The sequence below is a fragment of the Salvelinus alpinus genome, chromosome 12 (genome assembly GCF_045679555.1).
Source record: "Salvelinus alpinus chromosome 12, SLU_Salpinus.1, whole genome shotgun sequence".
Lineage (NCBI taxonomy): Eukaryota > Metazoa > Chordata > Actinopteri > Salmoniformes > Salmonidae > Salvelinus > Salvelinus alpinus.
Genome location: NC_092097.1, coordinates 60,683,226 through 60,711,132, shown reverse-complemented (window position 1 = coordinate 60,711,132; position 27,907 = coordinate 60,683,226). Strand labels below are relative to the sequence as shown.

Genomic DNA, 27,907 nt, shown 5'->3' with positions numbered 1-27,907 from the left:
GCCAAACCCTCCCCTAACCCGGGACGACGCTGGGCCAAACCCTCCCCTAACCCAGACGACGCTGGGCCAAACCCTCCCCTAACCCAGACGACGCTGGGCCAAACCCTCCCCTAACCCGGACGACGCTGGGCCAAACCCTCCCCTAACCCGGACGACGCTGGGCCAAACCCTCCCCTAACCCGGACGACGCTGGGCCAATTGTGCGAATCTCCATAAGGTCTCCCGGTCACGGCCGGCTGTGACACAGCCTGGGATCGAACCCGGGTCTGTAGTGACGCAGCTAGCAGCACTACTTGTGACCCACAGTGATAGGATGCAGGAACACACACACAGAGACACAGAGACAAAAAGTGACGATTCTGCGACACTATATTTATACACAAAATCAAAGCCGTATCAAAATGATCTAGAAGGTAGTTCTGGGGTGAAGCCCTCTGCATAGCATTCACACAGTACAAAGTCTGAGCAGAAAGGGATTCTTAACATTGTAGCAGCCAGAATAAGAACTACAACTGAAAAGACTAGAAAGACTACAAACCCCCCAGAGAACAGCACCAGGCTGAGATGGCCTCCAGGCTGCATTCCATTATGAAACATGGCTGCCTTGTCTCTGCCCTTAAACAGTTGTACCCTGGGCGAATCAGCTCTCCACAAGTGCATAGGGGGTAGAGGGAAGTGGTTTTAAGGATTGTGGATGAAAGCCAGCAAGCTGGGTGGAGGCCAAGTGAACTGTACTCAACTATTCACCCTGTACTGTGGGACAGTGGTTCATGAATGGGACGTGGCATGACTTCATAGGTCTCTGAATGGGACGTGGCCGGGGGGTGACTTCATAGGTCTCTGAATGGGACGTGGCCGGGAGGTGACTTCATAGGTCTCTGAATGGGACGTGGCCGGGGGGTGACTTCATAGACCTCTGAATGGGACTTGGCCGGGGCGGTGACGTCATAGACCTCTGAATGGGACGTGGCCGGGAGGTGACGTCATAGGTCTCTGAATGGGACGTGGCCGGGAGGTGACGTCATAGATCTCTGAATGGGACGTGGCCGGGAGGTGACGTCATAGATCTCTGAATGGGACGTGGCCGGGAGGTGACGTCATAGGTCTCTGAATGGGACGTGGCCGAGGGGTGACTTCATAGGACTCTATGTGTAGGTGTGTGTTTACATTCCCACAAGTCATTTCAATAACACACATGGTTTGTTTATCACTAACTGATATAAGGAAGTCTGTTTGGACTCACTTATCATAATCTCTTGGCTGGTTTATTGACTGGTCGATTAGGTAAAAACATTGATTAATCAAAATAAATGCTTTTAAAAACATTAAAACTGGTCATGAAATATAAACTTCTATGCTTTAAGAAAATCCATTCACCAGTGAGTCGATAAACCTTATTGCTTCCGTTTTACAACGCGTGTATGATGTGTGTATCCCTGTCTGTGTGTGTGTGTGTGTGTGTGTGTGTGTGTGTGTGTGTGTGTGTGTGTGTGTGTGTGTGTGTGTGTGTGTGTGTGTGTGTGTGTGTGTGTGTGTGTGTGTGTGTGTGTGTGTGTGTGTACGTCTCATAGGGCAGGTGTCTGTGTGTCTGGGACTGTGTGATTGGCTGAGGACAGTATTTTCTTCCTCCTCTTCATCAGAAGGGGATTGGAGGACTCCTCGATGGTCTTGATTTTGACTTGCTCATAGTCCACTCTCATGGTCGCTAAGGCGCTATTCATCTCCTCCTGAGAGACACACAGACAGGAAGTTCATGAGACAACTTTCTGTAACAACATCAAACTGACGTCTAGGTAGGAAGGCATTTTTTATTTCAACATTTTTTTACCAAGACACCAGCGGCCCCAAAAAGAGCACCCCTCAGTGGGTTTGAACCAAACCCAACCTCAGTGGGTTTGAACCAAACCCAACCTCACCAAACCCAACCTCAGTGGGTTTGAACCAAACCCAACCTCAGTGGGTTTGAACCAAACCCAACCTCAGTGGGTTTGAACCAAACCCAACCTCAGTGGGTTTGAACCAAACCCAACCTCAGTGGGTTTGAACCAAACCCAACCTCAGTGGGTTTGGACCCCACCCCCGTGGGTTTGGACCCCACCCCCGTGGGTTTGGACCCCACCCCACTGGGTTTGGACCCCACCTCACTGGGTTTGGACCCCACCTCACTGGGTTTGGACCCCACCTCACTGGGTTTGGACCCCACCTCACTGGGTTTGGACCCCACCTCACTGGGTTTGGACCCCACCCCAGTGGGTTTGGACCCCACCCCAGTGGGTTTGGACCCCACCTCACTGGGTTTGGACCCCACCCCAGTGGGTTTGAACCCCACCCCAGTGGGTTTGAACCCCACCCCAGTGGGTTTGAACCCCACCCCAGTGGGTTTGGACCTCTGTGTTATGTAAGTTCTCTCCCAAATGGAACCCTATTGGTCCTGGTCAAAAGAAGTGCACTACATAGGGAATAGCGTGCACTACATAGGGAATAGCGTACACTACATAGGGAATAGCGTACACCACATAGTGAATAGCGTGCACCACATAGGGACTAGCGTGCACCACATAGGGACTAGCGTGCACCACATAGGGACTAGCGTGCACCACATAGGGACTAGCGTGCACCACATAGGGACTAGCGTGCACCACATAGGGACTAGCGTGCACCACATAGGGACTAGCGTGCACTACATAGGGACTAGCGTGCACTACATAGGGACTAGCGTGCACTACATAGGGACTAGCGTGCACTACATAGGGACTAGCGTGCACTACATAGGGACTAGCGTGCACTACATAGGGACTAGCGTGCACTACATAGGGACTAGCGTGCACTACATAGGGACTAGCGTGCACTACATAGGGACTAGCGTGCACTACATAGGGACTAGCGTGCATTACATAGGGACTAGCGTGCACTACATAGGGACTAGCGTGCACTACATAGGGACTAGCGTGCACTACATAGGGACTAATGTACACTACATTGGGAATAGTGTGCACTACACAGGGACTAGCGTGCACTACATAGGGACTAGCGTGCACTCCATAGGGACTAGCGTGCACTCCATAGGGAATAGTGTGCACTCCATAGGGAATAGTGTGCACTCCATAGGGAATAGTGTGCACTCCATAGGGAATAGTGTGCACTCCATAGGGAATAGTGTGCACTCCATAGGGAATAGTGTGCACTCCATAGGGAATAGTGTGCACTCCATAGGGAATAGTGTGCACTACATAGGGAATAGTGTGCACTACATAGGGAATAGTGTGCACTACATAGGGAATAGTGTGCACTACATAGGGAATAGTGTGCACTACATAGGGAATAGTGTGCACTACATAGGGAATAGTGTGCACTACATAGGGAATAGTGTGCACTACATAGGGAATAGTGTGCACTACATAGGGAATAGTGTGCACTACATAGGGAATAGTGTGCACTACATAGGAAATAGTGTGCACTACATAGGGAATAGTGTTCCATTTCCAATTCCACAGAAAATGCAGTCAGTCTCACCCTGAGGTCCTCCCAGGCATCTTTCTCCTCGATCAGAACTCGCCTGGTGTGGAGAGGAATCTGGGGAACCTCCATCGACTGCTACAGAGAAAGAGACACACACACACTAGGGATGTGACACACACATACACACACACACGCTAGGGATGTGACAAATGGAAAATGTTAATCATTTTTAAATCAAATTGTATTGGTCACATACACATGGTTAGCAGATGTTAATGCGAGTGTAGTGAAATGCTTGTGCTTCTAGTTCCGACAATGCAGTAATATCCAACAATTTCCCGCTAAATCAATAAGATATATTATATAGTACCAGTCAAAAGTTTGGACACACCTACTCATTCCAGGGTTTTTAAAATGTATTTTTCCTATTTTCTACATTGTAGAATAATAGTGAAGACATCAAAGACATCAATTCATTTCACAGAACAAGAATAGACTGACGAGTTTCAGAAGAAAGTACTTTGTTTCTGGACATTTTGAGCCTGTAATCGAACCCACAAATGCTGATGCTCCAGATACTCAACTAGTCTAAAGGAGGCCAGTTTTATTGCTTCTTTAATCAGAACAACAGTTTTCAGCTGTGCTAACATAATTGCAAAAGGGTTTTCTAATGATCAATTAGCATTTTAAAATGATAAACTTGAATTAGCTAACACAACGTGCCATTGGAACACAGGAATGATGGTTGCTGATAATATATCTACATAGGCCTCTGTACGCCTATGTAGATATTCCATTAAAAATCTGCCGTTTCCAGCTACAATAGTCATTTACAACATTAACAATGTCTACACTGTATTTCTGATCAATGTGATGTTTTTAAATGGACAAAAATGAGCTTTTCTTTCAAAAACAGGACATTTCTAAGTGACCCCAAACTTTTGAACGGTAGTGTATATATTTTGTATTTTACCCCCTTTTTCTCCCCAATTTTGTGATATCCAATCACAATCTTATCTCATCGCTGCAACTCCCCAACGGCCTCGGGAGAGGCTGAGGTCGAGTCATGTGTCCTCTGAAACATGACCCGCCAAACCGTCCTCCTTAACACCCGCCCACTTAACCTGGAAGCCGGCTGCACCAATGTGTTGGAGGAAACACTGTTCAACTGATGACCGAAGCCAGGCCCGCCACAAGGAGTCGCAAGAGCACGTTGAGCCAAGTAAAGCCCACCTGGTCAAACCCTCCCCTAACCTGGACGGCCAATTGTGCGCCGCCCTATGGGACTCCCGGTCACGGCCGGTTGTGGCACAGCTTGTCGAAGTGCCTTCGGCCCCGATAAGATAATTTTATAAAACATCACATAAAATATTTTTGACCACTAGGGGGGCAGTGAAGTTCTACCGTTGTCGCACAGTAGGCGGAATCTGGAATCTGCGTCAGGCAGGTGACATTTTGTTTCCGAAACGTTGACTCTAGTGTTCCTGACCAATGGCGACTCACGACTCAAAATATACCAAGTGATCACAGTTCTTCTCCCTACAATCTCTCCGTTTCTCACAACAGTTTCATCCGATCGTACCTCCCTCTGCAGAATTGTCTTTTCCAATAAAAACGTATCCAACTGATGGGATACACTAACCAAACTGTAGACAAGCTACATTCCTGCCAAATCACGACAGCTTCATCAATACTTGAAAATGGACTGGTTCATTAAAGTAGTGAAATATGTTTTCTGTTTAACAAAAGCGCACCAAGTTTAAACATCCAAACGCTCCATTACACAGTCCGGCCACAGATGATACAGTCTTATACTCAGCCGGCCCCTCCCCGGATTTTGTGTTAAATGCTCGACAACAAAGCTTTCTTAGTGTCCAACAAGCTTTCTCTGCACTTAACCTTGTTCTGAACACCTCCAAAACAAAGGTCATGTGGTTTGGTAAGAAGAATGCCCCTCTCCCCCCTGGTGTGATTACTACCTCTGAGGGTTTAGAGACTGAAGTAGTCACCTCATACAAGTACTTGGGAGTATGGCTAGACGGTACACTGTCCTTCTCTCAGCACATATCAAAGCTGCAGGCTAAAGTTAAATCTAGACTTGGTTTCCTCTATTGTAATCGCTCCTCTTTCACCCCAGCTGCCAAACTAACCCTGGTTCAGATGTCCATCCTACCCATGCTAGATTACGGATACATCATTTATAGATCGGCAGATAAGGGGTGCTCTCGAGCGGCTAGATGTTCTTTACCATTCGGCCATCAGATTTACCACCAATGCTCCTCATAGGACACATCACTGCGATCTATACTCCTCTGTAAACTGGTCATCTCTGTATACCCGTCGCAAGACCCACTGGTTGATGCTTATTTATAAAACCCTCTTAGGCCTCACTCCCCCCTATCTGAGATATCTACTGCAGCCTTCATCCTCCACATACAACATCCGTTCTGCCAGTCACATTCTGTTAAAGGTCCCCAAAGCACACACAGAGAGAGAGAGTGGAGAGAGAGAGAGAGAGAGAGAGAGTGGAGAGAGAGAGAGAGTGGAGAGAGAGAGTGGAGAGAGAGAGTGGAGAGAGAGAGTGGAGAGAGAGAGTGGAGAGAGAGAGAGACAGAGAGAGAGACAGAGACAGAGAGAGAGACAGAGACAGAGACAGAGACAGACAGAGAAAGACAGACAGAGACAGAGAGAGACAGAGAGAGACAGAGAGAGACAGAGAGAGACAGAGAGAGACAGAGAGAGAGAGAGAGAGAGAGACAGAGAGAGAGAGAGAGAGAGAGAGAGACAGAGAGAGAGACAGGGGAGAGAGAGAGAGAGAGAGACAGGGGAGAGGAGAGAGAAACTCACGTTGATCCATGGATGGTTCATGAACTCTGTGATGGTCATTCTCTGTGTGGGCTCGGTCTTCAGCAGGTCCCTGATCAGCTGCTTGGCTACACAGACACACACAAACACACACAAACACACACAGACACACAGACACACACAGACACACACAAAATAGAATTGAGTAAATATTAAAGTACATCTATATTGTGGAAATGCAGGATGGTGAAGTACACTCTATATGTGAATTACCACGTTCCGGAGAGCCAAGTGTGGACCAAAATGCTCTTTCTACCCCCAAGCCAGACTGCTGAACAGCTTCTACCCCCAAGCCATCAGACTGCTGAACAGCTTCTACCCCCAAGCCATTAGACTGCTGAACAGCTTCTACCCCCAAGCCATTAGACTGCTGAACAGCTTCTACCCCCAAGCCATTAGACTGCTGAACAGCTTCTACCCCCAAGCCATCAGACTGCTGAACAGCTTCTACCCCCCCAAGCCATCAGTCTGCTGAACAGCTTCTACCCCCATCAGACTGCTGAACAGCTTCTACCCCCCCAAGCCATCAGACTGCTGAACAGCTTCTACCCCCATCAGACTGCTGAACAGCTTCTACCCCCCCAAGCCATCAGACTGCTGAACAGCTTCTACCCCCATCAGACTGCTGAACAGCTTCTACCCCCATCAGACTGCTGAACAGCTTCTACCCCCCCAAGCCATCAGACTGCTGAACAGCTTCTACCCCCCCAAGCCATCAGACTGCTGAACAGCTTCTACCCCCCCAAGCCATCAGACTGCTGAACAGCTTCTACCCCCCCAAGCCATCAGACTGCTGAACAGCTTCTACCCCCATCAGACTGCTGAACAGCTTCTACCCCCCAAGCCATCAGACTGCTGAACAGCTTCTACCCCCCCAAGCCATCAGACTGCTGAACAGCTTCTACCCCCATCAGACGGCTGAACAGCTTCTACCCCCCCAAGCCATCAGTCTGCTGAACAGCTTCTACCCCCATCAGACTGCTGAACAGCTTCTACCCCCATCAGTCTGCTGAACAGCTTCTACCCCCAAGCCATCAGACGGCTGAACAGCTTCTACCCCCCCAAGCCATTAGACTGCTGAACAGCTTAATTTAGCAAATTGTTCTTAGATTATTTAGTTTACTCTGCATTGTTGGTTGAGGGTTGATAAATAAGGTGGTGCTGGACCTGTTTGACAGATAACATATCATTTGAATTACCATGCAGCGGATAACTTTCTATAAAATTCTCGTGGAGAATCTTGTTGCCCGACAGGCTATCATTAATCGTACCGGTGTAAATTGCATGTCGGCTGTGAGGGAAAAACTGAGGTGTTGGAGCAGATTTAAATGAAGCTTTTGACACTAAACAAGCCCACTATACAAGCCCACTATACAAGCCCACTATACAAGTCCACTATACAAGCCCACTATACAAGCCCACTATACAAGTCCACTATACAAGCCCACTATACAAGCCCACTATACAAGCCCACTATACAAGCCCACTATACAAGCCCACTATACAAGCCCACTATACAAGCCCACTATACAAGCCCACTATACAAGCCCACTATACAAGCCCACTATACAAGCCCACTATACAAGCCCACTATACAAGCCCACTATACAAGCCCACTATACAAGTCCACTATACAAGCCCACTATACAAGCCCACTATACAAGTCCACTATACAAGTCCACTATACAAGGACATTTAAGTATAAAAGGCACATTTACCCTCCTCTGATACGTCGGACCACTCTGGGTTAGGAAACTCATATTGTCCCATCCTGATTCTCTTCTTCATCCCAGGAGAGATGGCCAGACCATGGTTAGAGTAGAACGGAGGATAACCACATAACCTGGGGGAGGAGGGGGTGAGGAGAAGAGAGACAGAAGAGAGGAGAGAGAGATGGACAGACCGTTAAAAGTAGAACCAAAGTTAGAAGGAAGGAGAGATAAGACTAGAATCAGTCAATATTCAGTTTAGAAACACACAACCCGTTTAGGAAACACACAACCCGCTGAGAAACACACAAGATTAGAAACACACAACCCGTTTAGGAAACACACAACCCGTTTAGGAAACACAACCCGCTGAGAAACACACAACCCGTTTAGGAAACACACAACCCGTTTAGGAAACACACAACCCGTTTAGGAAACACACAACCCGTTTAGGAAACACACAACCCGCTGAGAAACACACAACCCGTTTAGGAAAACACAACCCGCTGAGGAAACACAACCCGCTGAGAAACACAACCCGCTGAGAAACACACAACCCGTTTAGGAAACACACAACCCGTTTAGGAAACACACAACCCGTTTAGGAAACACACAACCCGCTTAGGAAACACAACCCGCTGAGAAACACACAACCCGCTGAGAAACACACAACCCGTTTAGGAAACACAACCCGCTGAGAAACACACAACCCGCTGATAAACACAACCCGCTGAGAAACACACAACCCGTTTAGGAAACACACAACCCGTTTAGGAAACACACAACCCGTTTAGGAAACACACAACCCGCTTAGGAAACACACAACCCGTTTAGGAAACACACAACCCGTTTAGGAAACACACAACCCATTTAGGAAACACACAACCCGCTTAGGAAACACACAACCCGCTTAGGAAACACAACCTGTTTAGGAACACACAACCCGTTTAGGAAACACAACCCGCTGAGAAACACACAACCCGTTTAGGAAACACAACCCGCTGAGAAACACACAACCCGTTTAGGAAACACAACCCGCTGAGAAACACACAACCCGTTTAGGAAACACACAAGTTTAGAAACACACAACCCGCTGAGAAACACACAACCCGCTGAGAAACACACAACCCGTTTAGGAAACACAACCCGCTGAGAAACACACAACCCGTTTAGGAAACACAACCCGCTGAGAAACACACAACCCGTTTAGGAAACACACAACCCGTTTAGGAAACACAACCCGCTGAGAAACACACAACCCGTTTAGGAAACACAACCCGCTGAAAAACACACAACCCGTTTAGGAAACACACAACCCGTTTAGGAAACACACAACCCGTTTAGGAAACACACAACCCGTTTAGGAAACACACAAGTTTAGAAACACACAACCCGCTTAGGAAACACACAACCCGTTTAGGAAACACACAACCCGTTTAGGAAACACACAACCCGTTTAGGAAACACACAACCCGCTTAGGAGAACACACAACCCGTTTAGGAAACACACAACCCGTTTAGGAAACACACAAGGTAAGAAACACATAGGACAGGTAGGAGTGTAAGGTAGAAGGGTAAAGGGTTAAAACTCCATAATAATGATATAGAAAAAAATAACTTGTTTCAAAAAATGTAAAACTGAAAAGTGGTGCGTGCATAGGTTCACCCCCTTTGCTATGAAGCCCCTAAATAAGATCCGGTGCAACCAATTACCTTCAGAAGTCACATATTTAGTTAAATAAAGTTCACCTGTGTGCAATCTAAGTGTCACATGATCTGTCACCTGATCTCAGTATATATACACCTGTTCTGAAAGGCCCCAGAGTCTGCAACACCACTAAGCAAGGGGCACCATGAAGACCAAGGAGCTCTCCAAACAGATCAGGGACAAAGTTATGGAGAGGTACAGATCAGGGTTGGGTTATAAGAAAATATTGGAAACTTTGAACAGCCCACGGAGCACCATTACATCCATTATTCAAAAATGGAAAGAATATGGCACCACAACAAACCTGCCTAGAGAGGGCCGCCCACCAAAACTCACGGACCAGGCAAGGAGGACATTAATCAGAGAGGCAACAAAGAGACCAAAGATAACCCTGAAGGAGCTGCAAAGCTCCACAGCGCAGATTGGAGTATCTGTCCATAGGACCACTTTAAGCTGTACACTCCACAGAGCTGGGCTTTACAGAAGAGTGGCCAGAAAAAAGCCATTGCTTAAAGAAAAAAAATAAGCAAACACGTTTGGTGCTTGCCAAAAGGCACGTGGGAAACTCCCCAAACATATGGAAGAAGGTACTCTGGTCAGATGAGACTAAAATTGAGCTTTTTGGCCATCAAGGAAAACGCTATGTCTGGCGCAAACCCAACACCTCTCATCACCCCGAGAACACCATCCCCACAATGAAGCACGGTGGTGGCAGCATCATGCTGTGGGGATGTTTTTCATCGGCAGGGACCGGGGAACTAGTCAGGATCAAGGGAAAGATGGATGGAGCTAATTACAGGGAAATTCTTGAGGGAAACCTGTTTCAGTCTTCCAGAGATTTGAGACTGGGCTGGAGGTTCACCTTCCAGCAGGACAGTGACACTAAGCATACTGCTAAAGAAACACTCAAGTGGTTTAAGGGGAAACATTTAAATGTCTTGGAATGGCCTAGTCAAAGCCCAGACCTCAATCCAATTGAGAATCTGTGGTATGACTTAAAGATTTCTGTACACCAGTGGAACCCATCCAACTTGAAGGAGCTGGAGCAGTTTTGCCTTGAAGAATGGGCAAACATCCCAGTGGATAGATGTGCCAAGCTTATAGAGACATACCAAGAGACTTGCAGCTGTAATTGCTGTAAAAGGTGGATCTACAAGGTATTGACTTTGGGGGGTGAATAGTTATGCACGTTCAAGTTCTGTTTTTTCATCTTATTTCTCGTTTGAGAGTGTAAAATTATCAGGTTACTTACAGGATGTACATGATGACGCCTAGCGACCACATGTCACATGACTTATCATACTTCTCTGGTCCCAACACCTCTGGAGCTGAGAGAGAGAGATATATATATATATCACCAATATTTATCTTTCTATTAGTAATACAACTATTGGCAACATTGTTAAAACACTGGACATAACTGATAATACAACACATGTAATGTTAACTTCTAATTGGTTTTTGTTCTGTTTATTTAATTTGCTTTGTAAACATATGTTTCACATAAAGCCCTTTGAAGAGACAGAGAACATGAATGGGTCTGTGTGTGTGGGTCTGTGTGTGTGGGTGGGTCTGTGTGTGTGGGTCTGTGTGTGTGGGTCTGTGTGTGTGGGTCTGTGTGTGTGGGTCTGTGTGTGTGGGTCTGTGTGTGTGGGTCTGTGTGTGTGGGTCTGTGTGTGTGGGTCTGTGTGTGTGGGTCTGTGTGTGTGGGTCTGTGTGTGTGGGTCTGTGTGTGTGGGTCTGTGTGTGTGGGTCTGTGTGTGTGGGTCTGTGTGTGTGGGTCTGTGTGTATGGGTCTGTGTGTGTGGGTCTGTGTGTGTGGGTCTGTGTGTGTGGGTCTGTGTGTATGGGTCTGTGTGTGTGGGTGGGTCTGTGTGTGTGGGTCTGTGTGTGTGGGTCTGTGTGTGTGGGTCTGTGTGTGTGGGTCTGTGTGTGTGGGTCTGTGTGTGTGGGTCTGTGTGTGTGGGTCTGTGTGTGTGGGTCTGTGTGTGTGGGTCTGTGTGTGTGGGTCTGTGTGTGTGGGTCTGTGTGTGTGGGTCTGTGTGTGTGGGTCTGTGTGTGTGGGTCTGTGTGTGTGGGTCTGTGTGTGTGGGTCTGTGTGTGTGGGTCTGTGTGTGTGGGTCTGTGTGTGTGGGTCTGTGTGTATGGGTCTGTGTGTGTGGGTCTGTGTGTGTGGGTCTGTGTGTGTGGGTCTGTGTGTGTGGGTCTGTGTGTATGGGTCTGTGTGTGTGGGTCTGTGTGTGTGGGTCTGTGTGTGTGGGTCTGTGTGTGTGGGTCTGTGTGTGTGGGTCTGTGTGTGTGGGTCTGTGTGTGTGGGTCTGTGTGTGTGGGTCTGTGTGTGTGGGTCTGTGTGTGTGGGTCTGTGTGTGTGGGTCTGTGTGTATGGGTCTGTGTGTGTGGGTCTGTGTGTATGGGTCTGTGTGTGTGGGTCTGTGTGTATGGGTCTGTGTGTGTGGGTCTGTGTGTGTGGGTCTGTGTGTGTCCTTACCAACGTAGTATGGTGTGTAGCAGGGGGTGTCCAGTGAGTTGTGTGTGGGTCTGTGTGTGTGGGTCTGTGTGTGTGGGTCTGTGTGTGTGGGTCTGTGTGTGTGGGTCTGTGTGTGTGGGTCTGTGTGTGTGGGTCTGTGTGTGTGGGTCTGTGTGTGTGGGTCTGTGTGTGTGGGTCTGTGTGTGTGGGTCTGTGTGTGTGGGTCTGTGTGTGTCCTTACCAACGTAGTATGGTGTGTAGCAGGGGGTGTCCAGTGAGTTGTGTGTGGGTCTGTGTGTGTGGGTCTGTGTGTATGGGTCTGTGTGTGTGGGTCTGTGTGTGTGGGTCTGTGTGTGTCCTTACCAACGTAGTATGGTGTGTAGCAGGGGGTGTCCAGTGAGTTGTGTGTGGGTCTGTGTGTGTGGGTCTGTGTGTGTGGGTCTGTGTGTGTGGGTCTGTGTGTGTGGGTCTGTGTGTGTCCTTACCAACGTAGTATGGTGTGTAGCAGGGGGTGTCCAGTGAGTTGTGTGTGGTGGTCTCTTTGGCAAAACCAAAGTCTGTCAGTTTCAGCAGCGCATTGGGCCTCTTAGATAAATACAGTAGGTTCTCTGGCTACAGACGAGAGGGGGGAGAGAGAGAGGAGGGGGGAGAGAGGAGGAGGGGGGAGAGAGGAGGAGGGGGGGAGAGAGGAGGGGGGGAGAGAGGAGGGGGGGGAGAGAGGAGGGGGGGGGGGGGAGAGAGGAGGGGTAGAGAGAGAGAGAGGAGGGGGGAGAGGAGGGGAGGAGGGGGGGAGAGGAGGGGAGGAGGGGGGGAGAGGAGGGGGGAGGGGGGGGAGAGAGAGAGAGGGGGGGGGGAGAGAGAGAGGGGGGAGGGGGGGGAGAGAGAGAGGGGGGGGGGGAGAGGGCCAGTCACTATGGTTATACAATCATATTTTAGAGTAAGCGATATCAGAAGGGGAAGCGATATCAGAAGGGGAAGCTTACAAGACAGCGGTAAGGGGTTAGAGGTCAGGTACCTTGACATCTCTGTGAGCGATGTTGATGGCATGAAGGAACTGAATGGCCTCTCCTATACTCTTCATGATATCAGAGGCCTCTGAAATACACACACACACAGTTAGCAAACAGATAACGTTTTTGCCTCTGTGTCTGTGTGTGTCCTACCTCTCTCTGTGAAGGCCTGGTCTCCTCTGTCCTGGATACGACTGAACAGCTCTCCCCCATCCATGCTGTAACAAACACACACACTTGTGGTTAGGGCTGAATTATAGTAAATCTAATCTCGCCCTCCCATGATTCCCACGATGAGGTAGACCACACACACACACAGCTCTGCACGCTACAGATGGAAGGGTCTGAAACAAAACCAAGTGTGTGTCAGAACGTCTCGTCTCTGGCAGCTTTCCAGTAAACTAACCCCCCCCTCCCATCTCTCTGGGGTTAGTTTAGTGGAAAGCTGCCAGAGAGGGCAAGGGGTCTCAGTCATTCAGAAAGAGAAACCGAAGAAAAAACAGACGGTAGAAGAGATGAGAGAGAAACAGACAGAGCGACAGAGAGAGAGAGACAGAGAGAGAGAGAAACAGAGAGAGAGAAACAGAGACAGACAGACAGAGAGAGACAGACAGAGAGAAACAGACAGAGAGAAACAGACAGAGAGAGACAGAGAGAGAGACAGAGACAGAGACAGAGACAGAGAGAAAAACAGAGAGAGACACAGAGAGAGACAGAGAGAGAGACAGAGAGAGAGAGAGAGAGAGAAACAGAGAGAGAGACAGAGAGAGAGAGAGACAGAGAGAGAGAGAGACAGAGAGAGAGACAGAGAGAAACAGACAGAGAGAGAGAGAGACAGAGAGAGACAGAGAGAGAGAGAGACAGAGAGAAAAACAGAGAGAGACACAGAGAGAGACAGAGAGAGAGACAGAGAGAAACAGAGAGAGAGAGAGAGAGAGAAACAGAGAGAGAGACAGAGAGAGACAGACAGAGACAGACAGGCCATCTTAATTAACTGCACCAGTCATGTGAACAGGCAACCTCAAAACACAATTAAGAAAAATGCATTGGAAATGTAGTGCATTTTCTTCTAACATTGAACGCTGTGACAGTCATGGAACGCTATTGAAAACTGCTGCTACTGCTGTAAATGCTGTGACCACAAAAAAACACCATCCCCAAGTGACAGAGATTAGCCACACCATGCGAATGTGCACACGTGTGTGTGTGTGTGTGTGTGTGTGTGTATGTGTGTGTGTGAGAGACAGAAAGAAGAAGTTCGGTGGTTTGTTATCTCACGCCTCGTTAGTGGAAATAGAACTAGAAGTCAACGGAACTAACCTCGTTTAGGAGAAACGGATCAGCTTCATTTAACAACGCGCTACAGTATGACTTTACGATCAGCTTCAACATGCTACAGTATGACTTTACGATCAGCTTCATTTAACTCAACATGCTACAGTATGACTTTACGATCAGCGTCATGTAACTCAACATGCTACAGTATGACTTTACGATCAGCGTCATGTAACTCAACATGCTACAGTATGACTTTACGATCAGCGTCATGTAACTCAACATGCTACAGTATGACTTTACGATCAGCTTCATGTAACTCAACATGCTACAGTATGACTTTACGATCAGCGTCATGTAACTCAACATGCTACAGTATGACTTTACGATCAGCTTCATGTAACTCAACATGCTACAGTATGACTTTACGATCAGCGTCATGTAACTCAACATGCTACAGTATGACTTTACGATCAGCTTCATGTAACTCAACATGCTACAGTATGACTTTACGATCAGCTTCATTTAACTCAACATGCTACAGTATGACTTTACGATCAGCGTCATGTAGCTCAACACGATACAGTAGACTACACACAGCTGTCCGGGTGATACAGTAGACTACACACAGCTGTCCGGGTGATACAGTAGACTACACACAGCTGTCAGTGATACAGTAGACTACACACAGCTGTCAGTGATACAGCAGACTACACACAGCTGTCTGGGTGATACAGTAGACTACACACAGCTGTCCGGGTGATACAGTAGACTACACACAGCTGTCAGTGATACAGTAGACTACACACAGCTGTCTGGGTGATACAGTAGACTACACACAGCTGTCTGGGTGATACAGTAGACTACACACAGCTGTCCGGGTGATACAGTAGACTACACACAGCTGTCAGTGATACAGTAGACTACACACAGCTGTCTGAGTGATACAGTAGACTACACACAGCTGTCAGTGATACAGTAGACTACACACAGCTGTCTGGGTGATACAGTAGACTACACACAGCTGTCTGGGTGATACAGTAGACTACACACAGCTGTCTGGGTGATACAGTAGACTACACACAGCTGTCAGTGTGATACAGTAGACTACACACAGCTGTCAGTGATACAGTAGACTACACACAGCTGTCAGTGATACAGTAGACTACACACAGCTGTCAGTGATACAGTAGACTACACACAGCTGTCTGGGTGATACAGTAGACTACACACAGCCGTCTGAGTGATACAGTAGACTACACACAGCCGTCTGGGTGATACAGCAGACTACACACAGCTGTCAGTGATACAGTAGACTACACACAGCTGTCCGGGTGATACAGTAGACTACACACAGCTGTCTGGGTGATACAGTAGACTACACACAGCTGTCTGGGTGATACAGTAGACTACACACAGCTGTCTGGGTGATACAGTAGACTACACACAGCTGTCTGAGTTGAGGCTGCTTTGGTGTGCCTTATAGACCGTTTCATTCCCTTAATATGAATATCTTAGTATGATAATAATGATATAATAATATATCTTAGTGTCAGCAACAATTATGCACGTCAGTTGTGTGCACACAGCAAAATAGAGAAAAATAAACATATTTGAGAAAAAACATTTAATTGGGAATATATTTCGTAGAACAGACATGATTCTGTCTGTATTAGGCTACGTCATCTCCAAACCATATAACCACTGTCTCCCGAATTTCCCCACACAATCCTCTTTTTTTGTCCCACACGTGTGTATTTTTAAAATGTGGGCAGCGTAGTGTAGCACCCACCACTCCATGACTATGAGCAGAACCTTCTTGGCCTGGTGAAGGTTTTCATAGAGGTCCACGATGCGTACGATGGTGGAACAGGGCGACGCCCTACAGTGAAGATCCAACTCCCGCCGAGCCTTCGCACAGTCCTGCAGCATCTACACACACACACACACACACACACACACACGTTATCATTAAGAAGCTTGTGCAAAAGGATTCCACCTCCTGTTTCTGTAGTGAGACAGCTTGATGTACCAGGACACCCCCTGGACAGGACACTAGTATATCTCCTGTTTCTGTAGTGAGGCAGCTTGATGTACCAAGTACACCTCCTGGACAGGACACTAGTATATCTCCTGTTTCTGTCGTGAGACAGCTTGATGTACCAGTACGCCCCCTGGACAGGACACTAGTCTATCTCCTGTTTCTGTAGTGAGACAGCTTGATGTACAGGACACCCCCTGGACAGGACACTAGTATATCTCCTGTTTCTGTAGTGAGACAGCTTGATGTACCAGTACACCTCCTGGACAGGACACTAGTCTATCTCCTGTTTCTGTAGTGAGACAGCTTGATGTACCAGTACACCCCCTGGACAGGACACTAGTTTATTGCAGGGTCACATTATCAACAGTACTCTCATTTTATCACAGTTAACCCAAACCTCTAGGATACATCCACATTACCCTTATAACCAAGGTCTCTGGTAATATAGTGGCAGAGAGAAAGGAATATCTGTGTTTGTGGTGTAGTGGCGCCCTCTCTGGGTGGCAGGTGGCAGCTAGGTTACCAGAGTCATTCCACCTCAAAAAGCACCAGAAACCATCTCAGATTGTTCTTGTGTCTGTAGTTAGAAACAGATAAGATTAAACATTCCTGAAACATTATTTTGAAATATTTTTTGGAGGATCTCAGAGAATTTATGCTAATTGACTAAAAGCCAAATTATACATGGTGTCCAGGTCAGGATAACCAAAACATTTCTTTATTGAAAGACTAAATCAGAAAGAACGTTGCTACTTATATATTTTGATCCAAAGCCTTAGAATGAGTGAGTCACTCAGCTTTATGAAGGTGCCGAGGCTCTATGACTGTGCCATCAACTTGATTATTTAGCAGACATCACTTGATTATATTCAGTCAACATATATATATATATATACAGTGGGGAGAACAAGTATTTGATACACTGCCGATTTTGCAGGTTTTCCTACTTACAAAGCATGTAGAGGTCTGTAATTTTTATCATAGGTACACTTTAACTGTGAAAGACGGAATCTAAAACAAAAATCCAGAAAATCACATTGTATGATTTTTAAGTAATTAATTTGCATTTTATTGCATGACATAAGTATTTGATCACCTACCAACCAGTAAGAATTCCGGCTCTCACAGACCTGTTAGTTTTTCTTTAAGAAGCCCTCCTGTTCTCCACTCATTACCTGTATTAACTGCAACTGTTTGAACTCGTTACCTGTATAAAAGACACCTGTCCACACACTCAATCAAACAGACTCCAACCTCTCCACAATGGCCAAGACCAGAGAGCTGTGTAAGGACATCAGGGATAAAATTGTAGACCTACACAAGGCTGGGATGGGCTACAGGACAATAGGCAAGCAGCTTGGTGAGAAGGCAACAACTGTTGGTGCAATTATTAGAAAATGGAAGAAGTTCAAGATGACGGTCAATCACCCTCGGTCTGGGGCTCCATGCAAGATCTCACCTCGTGGGGCATCAATGATCATGAGGAAGGTGAGTTATCAGCCCAGAATTACACGGCAGGACCTGGTCAATGACCTGAAGAGAGCTGGGACCACAGTCTCAAAGAAAACCATTAGTAACACACTACACCGTCATGGATTAAAATCCTGCAGCGCACGCAAGGTCCACCTGCTCAAGCCAGCGCATGTCCAGGCCCGTCTGAAGTTTGCCAATGACCATCTGGATGATCCAGAGGAGGAATGGGAGAAGGTCATGTGGTCTGATGAGACAAAAATAGAGCTTTTTGGTCTAAACTCCACTCGCCGTGTTTGGAGGAAGAAGAAGGATGAGTACAACCCCAAGAACACCATCCCAACCGTGAAGCATGGAGGTGGAAACATCATTCTTTGGGGATGCTTTTCTGCAAAGGGGACAGGACGACTCTACCGTATTGAGGGGAGGATGGATGGGGCCATGTATCGCGAGATCTTGGCCAACAACCTCCTTCCCTCAGTAAGAGCATTGAAGATGGGTCGTGGCTGGGTCTTCCAGCATGACAACGACTCGAAACAGACAGCCAGGGCAACTAAGGAGTGGCTCCGTAAGAAGCATCTCAAGGTCCTGGAGTGGCCTAGCCAGTCTCCAGACCTGAACCCAATAGAAAATCTTTGGAGGGAGCTGAAAGTCCGTATTGCCCAGCGACAGCCCCGAAACCTGAAAGATCTGGAGAAGGTCTGTATGGAGGAGTGGGCCAAAATCCCTGCTGCAGTGTGTGCAAACCTGGTCAAGAACTACAGGAAACGTATGATCTCTGTAATTGCAAACAAAGGTTTCTGTACCAAATATTAAGTTCTGCTTTTCTGATGTATCAAATACTTATGTCATGCAATAAAATGCAAATTAATTACTTAAAAATCATACAATGTGATTTTCTGGATTTTTGTTTTAGATTCCGACTCTCACAGTAGAAGTGTACCTATGATAAAAATGACAGACCTCTACGTGCTTTGTAAGTAGGAAAACCTGCAAAATCGGCAGTGTATCAAATACTTGTTCTCCCCACTGTATATATATATATATATATCTTTAGAATATAATTGAACATTTTAGTTTCTCCATGCTTGTCTCAGAGCAGCACGAAACGGTGCTGAAATAGTTGACCACAGCAGGTAGGCTATATATAACGATATTTGATTGTAATCTGAATAAAGGACAAAATATGTATTGCTGTTTTTAAGTGGGAGAGAAACCATAAGTCCACTTTGCCTATTTTTTTTAGACAAGGAGATCCAAACCCTTCCTATGGGACTGCCAATCACGTTCGGATGTGATACAGCCTGGAATCGAACCAGGGACTGTAGCGATGCCTCTTGTTAATAACAAAAACAATTCTTTACCCTTCCTTTGTTCAAGGTTCCAATTGATTAAGTTTTTAAATTGTAAAAAAGTTTGTTCTGTCTTTTCTGGTGGATTAAACTGAAATTGCAACCAATCACGGCAGTTTGTGACACAGCCAACCTAACTAAGAAATACATTTGACGATAGAATTCTCCCCCTTCCCTCCTCCTAGGCAAGTCTATTGCCCTGCTAATAGCCCTGCTAATAACGGTGTTAATGGCGCTGTACAACGTGACCGTGTGTGTGTTTGAAAGAGTATTTTCCAGTAAGCAACAATTTGTTTACCTTCATTAGACAACTTTGTTCCAATATTTCTTTAATTCAGTAATATTTATTCCAACAGTAATTCGTTATGGATTCATAACTAAACATCTGCATTTTGAAAGAGTATTTTTTTAATCATTATTTTATTAACGAAAGCATAAAGATGCTGATGAAGAAATACGGTACTATATAACAATTTCACAACAATACACACAATTCTAAAGTAAAGGAAAGGAAAGAAAATTGTCAGACATTTTTAATTAGTTATTTGGCCACTTCAGATGTGATACTAACCTTATTAAAACATATAGGACTATGGGCCAGACTACATGATGTGTGATACTAACCTTATTAAAACATATAGGACTATGGGCTAGGCTACATGAGGTGTGATACTAACCTTATTAAAACATATAGGACTATGGGCTAGGCTACATGAGGTGTGATACTAACCTTATTAAAACATATAGACCTATGGGCTAGGCTAGATGAGGTGTGATACTAACCTTATTAAAACATATAGGACTATGGGCTAGGCTACATGAGGTGTGATACTAACCTTATTAAAACATATAGGACTATGGGCTAGACTACATGATGTGTGATACTAACCTTATTAAAACATATAGGACTATGGGCTAGACTACATGAGGTGTGATACTAACCTTATTAAAACATATAGGACTATGGGCTAGGCTACATGAGGTGTGATACTAACCTTATTAAAACATATAGGACTGTGGGCTAGGCTACATGAGGTGTGATACTAACCTTATTAAAACATATAGGACTATGGGCTAGGCTACATGAGGTGTGATACTAACCTTATTAAAACATATAGGACTATGGGCTAGGCTACATGAGGTGTGATACTAACCTTATTAAAACATATAGGACTATGGGCCAGGCTACATGAGGTGTGATACTAACCTTATTAAAACATATAGGACTATGGGCTAGGCTACATGAGGTGTGATACTAACCTTATTAAAACATATAGGACTATGGGCTAGACTACATGAGGTGTGATACTAACCTTATTAAAACATATAGGACTATGGGCCAGACTACATGAGGTGTGATACTAACCTTATTAAAACATATAGGACTATGGGCCAGGCTACATGATGTGTGATACTAACCTTATTAAAACATATAGGACTATGGGCTAGACTACATGAGGTGTGATACTAACCTTATTAAAACATATAGGACTATGGGCTAGGCTACATGAGGTGTGATACTAACCTTATTAAAACATATAGGACTATGGGCTAGGCTACATGAGGTGTGATACTACCCTTATTAAAACATATAGGACTATGGGCTAGGCTACATGAGGTGTGATACTAACCTTATTAAAACATATAGGACTATGGGCTAGGCTACATGAGGTGTGATACTAACCTTATTAAAACATATAGGACTATGGGCTAGGCTACATGAGGTGTGATCCTAACCTTATTAAAACACATAGGACTATGGGCTAGACTACATGATGTGTGATACTAACCTTATTAAAACATATAGGACTATGGGCTAGGCTACATGAGGTGTGATACTAACCTTATTAAAACATATAGGACTATGGGCTAGGCTACATGAGGTGTGATACTAACCTTATTAAAACATATAGGACTATGGGCTAGGCTACATGAGGTGTGATACTAACCTTATTAAAACATATAGGACTATGGGCTAGGCTACATGAGGTGTGATACTAACCTTATTAAAACATATAGGACTATGGGCGAGACTACATGATGTGTGATACTAACCTTATTAAAACATATAGGACTATGGGCTAGGCTACATGAGGTGTGATACTAACCTTATTAAAACATATAGGACTATGGGCTAGGCTACATGAGGTGTGATACTAACCTTATTAAAACATATAGGTCTATGGGCTAGGCTACATGAGGTGGGATACTAACCTTATTAAAACATATAGGACTATGGGCTAGGCTACATGAGGTGTGATACTAACCTTATTAAAACATATAGGACTATGGGCTAGGCTACATGAGGTGTGATACTAACCTTATTAAAACATATAGGACTATGGGCTAGGCTACATGAGGTGTGATACTAACCTTATTAAAACATATAGGACTATGGGCGAGACTACATGAGGTGTGATACTAACCTTATTAAAACATATAGGACTATGGGCTAGGCTACATGAGGTGTGATACTAACATTATTAAAACATATAGGACTATGGGCTAGGCTTCATGAGGTGTGCGACTATGATTCGAAAAAGTCGCAAAAAAAAGGCATTGGTTTCTTATGCTGGGCATCATTCACAAGTGATATATAATTCACAAGTGATAGGCTAATATTGTCACCCATCTGACTATTCATGATTTGATCTTGTCTTTACATACACTAAATAATATGTGTGAGAAATTTGTTTTGATTTAGAATGGATCATTATCATGCACCTGTATAGAAACAGGGGTAGGGGTTAAAAAATACACGTCATCTATGCACTTAAATAGTTAAATAGTGAAGGATGCTTTTCCCCGTGATTAATTTGTATGCCAGCCAGATAAGCTATACTCCTATTGTAAAGATTATTAATGTGCTTAATATTAGTTGAAAAATAAAGTTGAAAAATAAATATTAGTAGGCCTAGTCTATAGAAAGCAGACCCTCCTATTTTTAGTAGAGGCCATCACCCGGTTTTCTCCCGCAATTGCATAGCCTATTGAAATGTTGAGCAACATGAGCTCATGGGCTCTCATGAAGTGTTTGGGGCAGCAGGTAGCCAAGAGCTGCTGGATCGAATCCCCGAGCTAACAAGGTAAAAAATCTGTCGTTCTGCCCCTGAACAAGGCAGTTAACCCACTGTTCCCCGGTAGGCCGTCAATGTAAAAAATCATTTGTTCTTAACTGACTTGCCTAGTTAAATAAAGATAATACAAAAAAATATATATAAAAAAAATGATTGATTTTCAAATACATTTGCATTGATGTCAGAGTGATTAGAGGGACAATAGAGTGCCGAGTACCAGGCAGTTAGCAAGTTTGGTAATGACCACCAGCAGCATCAGAGCTTGGAGAAGACTAATTAACGCGACACGTGCAATTTGATTCGAACAATTTCCCCCCCTCAATCTACACGCAATACCTCATACTGACAAAACGAAAACAGGTTGACATTTTTGCAAATTAGTTACATATAAAAAACAGAAATACCTTATTTACATAAGTATTCAGACTCTTTGCTATGAGACTTGAAATTGAGCTCAGGTGCATCCTGTTTCCATTGATCATCCTTGAGATGTCTCTACAACTTGATTGGAGTCCACCTGTTGTAAATTCAATTGATTGGACATGATTTGGAAAGGCACACACCTGTCTATATAAGGTCCCACAGTTGACAGTGCATGTCAGAACAAAAACCAAGCCATGAGGTCGAAGGAATTGTCTGTAGAGCTCCTAGACATAATTGTGTCGAGGCACAGATCTGGGGAAGGGTACAAAAACATTTCTGCAGCATTGAAGGTCCCCAAGAACACAGTGGCCTCCATCATTCTTAAATGGAAGAAGTTTGGAACCACCAAGACTCTTCCTAGAGCTGGCCGCATTGCCAAACTGAGCAATCGGGGAGAAGGACCTTGGTCAGACAGGTGACCAAGAACCCGATGGTCACTCTGGTACTATTTAATGAAGCTGCCAGTTGAGGACTTGTGAGGCGTCTGTTTCTCAAACTAGACACTAATGTACTTGTCCTCTTGCTCAGTTGTGCACCGGGGCCTCCCACTTTTTCTATTCTGGTTAGAGCCAGTTTGCGCTGTTCCGTGAAGGGAGTAGTACACAGTGTTGTACGAGATCTTCAGTTTCTTGGCAATTTCTCACATGGAATAGCCTTCATTTCTCAGAACAAGAATAGACTGACGAGTTTCAGAAGAAAGTCCTTTGTTTCTGGCCATTTTGAGCCTGTAATCGAACCCACAAATGCTGATACTCCAGATACTCAACTAGTCTAAACAAGGCCAGTTTTATTGCTTCTTTAAATCAGAACAACAGTTTTCAGCTGTGCTAACATAATTGTAAAAGTGTTTTTGAATGATCAATTAGCCTTTTAAAATGATCAACTTGGATTAGCTAACACAACGTGCCATCGGAACACAGGACTGATGGTTGCTGATAATGGGCCTCTGCATGCCGATGTAGATATTTCTTTTTTGTAAATAAAATTTATCAGCAGTTTCCAGCTTCAACGTCTACACTTTATTTCTGATCAATTTGATGTTATTTTAAAAATGGACAAAAAAATTGCTTTTCTTTCAAAAACAAGGACATTTCTAAGTGACCCCAAACTTTTGAACGGTAGTGTATTGTTTGTGTTTGTTTTATATACCGTTGAAGTCGGAAGTTTACATACACCTTACCCAAATATATTTAAATTCAGTTTTTCACAATTCCCGACATTTAATCCTAGTAAAATTTCCCTGTCTTAGGTCAGTTACGATTACCACTAAGAATGTGAAATGTCAGAATAATAGTAGAGAGAATGATTTATTTCAGATTTTATTTATTTCGTCACATTCCCAGTGGGTCAGAAGTTTACATACACTCAATTAGTATTTGGTAGCATTGCCTTTAAATTGTTTAACTTGGGTCAAACGTTTTGGGTAGCCTTCCACAAGTTTCCCACAATAAGTTGGGTGAATTTTGGCCCATTCCGCCTAAAAGAGCTGGTGTAACTGAGATAGGTTTGTAGGCCTCCTTGCTCGCACACGCTTTTTCCAGTTCTGCCCACACATTTTCTATAGGCTTGAGGTCAGGGCTTTGTGATGGCCACTCCAATACCTTGACTTTGTTGTCCTGAAGCCATTTTACCACAACTTTGGAAGTATGCTTGAGGTCATTGGCCATTTGGATGACCCATTTGTGACCAAGCTTTAACTTCCTGACTGATGTCTTGAGATGTTGCTTCAATATATCCACATACATTTTCCTCCCTCATGATGCCATCTATTTTGTGAAGTGCACCAGTCCCTCCTGCAGCAAAGCACCCCCACAACATGATGCTGCCACCCCTGTGCTTCACGGTTGGGATGGTGTTCTTCGGCTTGCAAGCCTCCCCCTTTTGCCTCCAAACATAACGATGGTCATTATGGCCAAACAGTTCTATTTTTGTTTCATCAGACCAAAGTACATTTCTCCAAAAAGTACAATCTTTGTCCTCATGTGCAGTTGCAAACCGTAGTCTGGCTTTTTATGGCGGTTTTGGAGCAGTGGCTTCTTCCTTGCTGAGCGGCCTTTCAGGTTATGTCGATATAGGACTTGTTTTACTGTGGATATGGATACTTTTGTACATGTTTCCTCCAACATCTTCACAAGGTCCTTTGCTGCTGTTCTAGGACCGATTTGCACTTTTCGCACCCAAGTACATTAATCTCTAGGAGACAGAATGCGTCTCCTTCCTGAGCGGTATGACGGCTGTGTGGTCCCATGGTTTTAATACTTGCATACTATTGTTTGTACAGATGAACGTGGTACCTTCAGGCGTTTGGAAATTGCTCCCAAGGATGAACCAGACTTGTGGAGGTCAGCAATTTTTTTTCTGAGGTCTTAGCTGATTTCTTTAGATTTTCCCATGATGTCAAGCAAAGAGGCACTGAGTTTGAAGGTAGGCCTTGAAATACATCCACAATTACACCTCCAATTGACTCAAATGATGACAATTAGCCTATCAGAAGCTTGTAAATCCATGACATAATTTTCTGGAATTTTCCAAGCTGTTTAAAAGCACAGTCAACTTAGTGTATGTCAACTTCTGACCCACTGGAATTGTGATACAGTGAATTATAAGTGAAATAATCTGTCTGTAAACAATTGTTGGAAAAATTACTTGTGTCATGCACAAAGTAGATGTCCTAACCGACTTGCCAAAACTATAGTTTGTTAACAAGACATTTGTGGAGTGGTTGAAAAACGAGTTTTAATGACTCCAACCTAAGTGTATGTAAACTTCCGACTTCAATTGTATATATAAATAAATAAAACTTCATAACCAAAAGTATGTGGACACCTGCTCGTCGAACACCTCATTCCAAAATCATGGGCTGCTGGGAAGGCTTTCCACTAGATGTTGGAACATTGGAAGCAAGTCCCCGCGTCATTCAGCCACAAGAGCATTAGTGAGGTCGGGCACTGATGTTGGGCAATTAGGCCTGGCTCGCAGTCGGCATTCCAAATCATCCCAAAGGTGTTCGATGGGGTCAAGGTCAGGGCTCTGTACATGCCAGTCAAGTTCTTTCACACCGATCTCGACAAACAATTTCTGTAGCGACCTCACTTTGTGCACGGGGGCGTTGTCATGCTGAAACAGGAAAAGGCCTTCCTCAAACTGTTACCACAAAGTTGGAAGCACAGAATCATCTAGAATATCATTGTATGCTGTAGCGTTAAGATTTCCCTTCACTGGAACTATGAGGCTTAGCCCGAACCATGAAAAATAGCCCCAGACCATTTTTCCTCCTCCACCAAACTTTACAGTTGGCACTATGCATTCGTGCAGGTAGGAGTCTCCTGGCATCACCAGATTCGTCCATCGGACTGCAGGTTGGTGAAGCGTGATTCATCACTCCAGAGAACGCGTTTCCACTGCTTCAGAGTCCAATGGTGGCGAGCTTTACACCACTCCAGCAGACGCTTGGCATTGTGCATAGTGATTTTAGGGTTGTGTGTGGCTGCTCGACCATGGAAACCCATTTCATGATTCTCCCGACGAACAGTTCTTGTGCTGACGTTGCTTCCAGAGGCAGTTTGAACTCGGTAGTGAGTTTTGCAACAGAGAACAGGCGATATTGACGTTCTACGCGCATCATCAGCACTTAGCGGTCCCATTCTGTGAGCTTGTGCGGTCTACCAATTCGCGGTTGAGCCGTTGTTGCTCCTTTTGAAGGGGTGTCCACACACTTTTGTGTATATATAATTTTCAAAAAAAATCCAAAAGATCTGCACCTCTGTGTCCTACGGCCCTGCACACACACACACAATCAGTCATCATCATGGCTAAATCAGTTAAACTGGAGAGTGTGTGTGTGGTGTGTGTGCGTGTGTGGTGTGTACATGTGTGTGCGTGTGTGTACATGTGTCTGTGTGTGTGTACATGTGTCTGTGTGTGTTAGGACCACATTCTTTCCTAATCAACCCATCCAATGTCGGTACCACAAGTACAGTACAAAAAACCTTGGTCCTTCACCATTTGGTTCATGTTGCTACAGACATGACCCAGTCGTTAATTCTTTTTGCATAGTTGCTAAAGAAGTTTAGCAACCAAACCAAACGCTTGTGTAATTACGGGGGAAAAACCAGATGTGGTTGGCTTAGGATTGTTGACAACAAGTATGTTCTGGAGTACCACCATGAGGATGATCCAATCAGGACCCGGAGGTCTGGAGTACCACCATGAGGATGATCCAATCAGGACCCTGAGGTCTGGAGTACCACCATGAGGATGCTCCAATCAGGACCCGGAGGTCTGGAGTACCACCATGTACCACCATGAGGATGCTCCAATCAGGACCCGGAGGTCTGGAGTACCACGATGAGGATGCTCCAATCAGGACCCGGAGGTCTGGAGTACCACCACGAGGATGCTCCAATCAGGACCCGGAGGTCTGGAGTACCACCATGAGGATGATCCAATCAGGACCCGGAGGTCTGGAGTACCACCATGAGGATGATCCAATCAGGACCCTGAGGTCTGGAGTACCACCATGAGGATGATCCAATCAGGACCCGGAGGTCTGGAGTACCACGATGAGGATGCTCCAATCAGGACCCGGAGGTCTGGAGTACCACCATGAGGATGCTCCAATCAGGACCCGGAGGTCTGGTGTACCACGATGAGGATGCTCCAATCAGGACCCGGAGGTCTGGTGTACCACGATGAGGATGCTCCAATCAGGACCCGGAGGTCTGGAGTACCACGATGAGGATGCTCCAATCAGGACCCGGAGGTCTGGAGTACCACGATGAGGATGATCCAATCAGGACCCAGATAGAATCAACAGGCTCAGTATGTTCTGATACAGGGCTCTCCTGGAGAGTTACCATCTTGTAGCTTCTCTCAAACCCTGATCTAGTGCACCTGATTCTAATAACTAGCTGGTTGATAAGCTACAGGAGGGTAAACTCTCCAGGTGCTCTGTCTAGAATGGTGTTCTCCCTGGTGCTCTGTCTAGAATGGTGTTCTCCCTGGTGCTCTGTCTAGAATGGTGTTCTCCCTGGTGCTCTGTCTAGAAT

The 27,907-nt window shown here is 45.4% G+C and overlaps 1 protein-coding gene across 2 annotated transcripts in view; it reads right to left on the bottom strand.

Moving 5' to 3' along the window:
• Positions 1–351: 351 nt before the first annotated feature.
• LOC139536444 (MAP kinase-activated protein kinase 2-like) overlaps positions 352–27,907 on the bottom strand; it is a 35,291-nt gene continuing 7,735 nt past the window's right edge. The window contains exons 2-10 of one of the 2 annotated variants that reach the window (XM_071336983.1): positions 16,286–16,425; positions 13,372–13,436; positions 13,224–13,303; positions 12,694–12,820; positions 10,994–11,069; positions 8,043–8,167; positions 6,307–6,392; positions 3,514–3,594; positions 352–1,727 (exon numbers count right to left, since the gene is read on the bottom strand). In XM_071336983.1, the coding sequence (XP_071193084.1) occupies positions 1,566–1,727; positions 3,514–3,594; positions 6,307–6,392; positions 8,043–8,167; positions 10,994–11,069; positions 12,694–12,820; positions 13,224–13,303; positions 13,372–13,436; positions 16,286–16,425 (942 nt within the window). In that variant the 3' untranslated portion in view covers positions 352–1,565. The remainder of the gene's footprint in view (positions 1,728–3,513; positions 3,595–6,306; positions 6,393–8,042; positions 8,168–10,993; positions 11,070–12,693; positions 12,821–13,223; positions 13,304–13,371; positions 13,437–16,285; positions 16,426–27,907) is intronic. The other variant, XM_071336984.1, reaches the window with a different exon arrangement.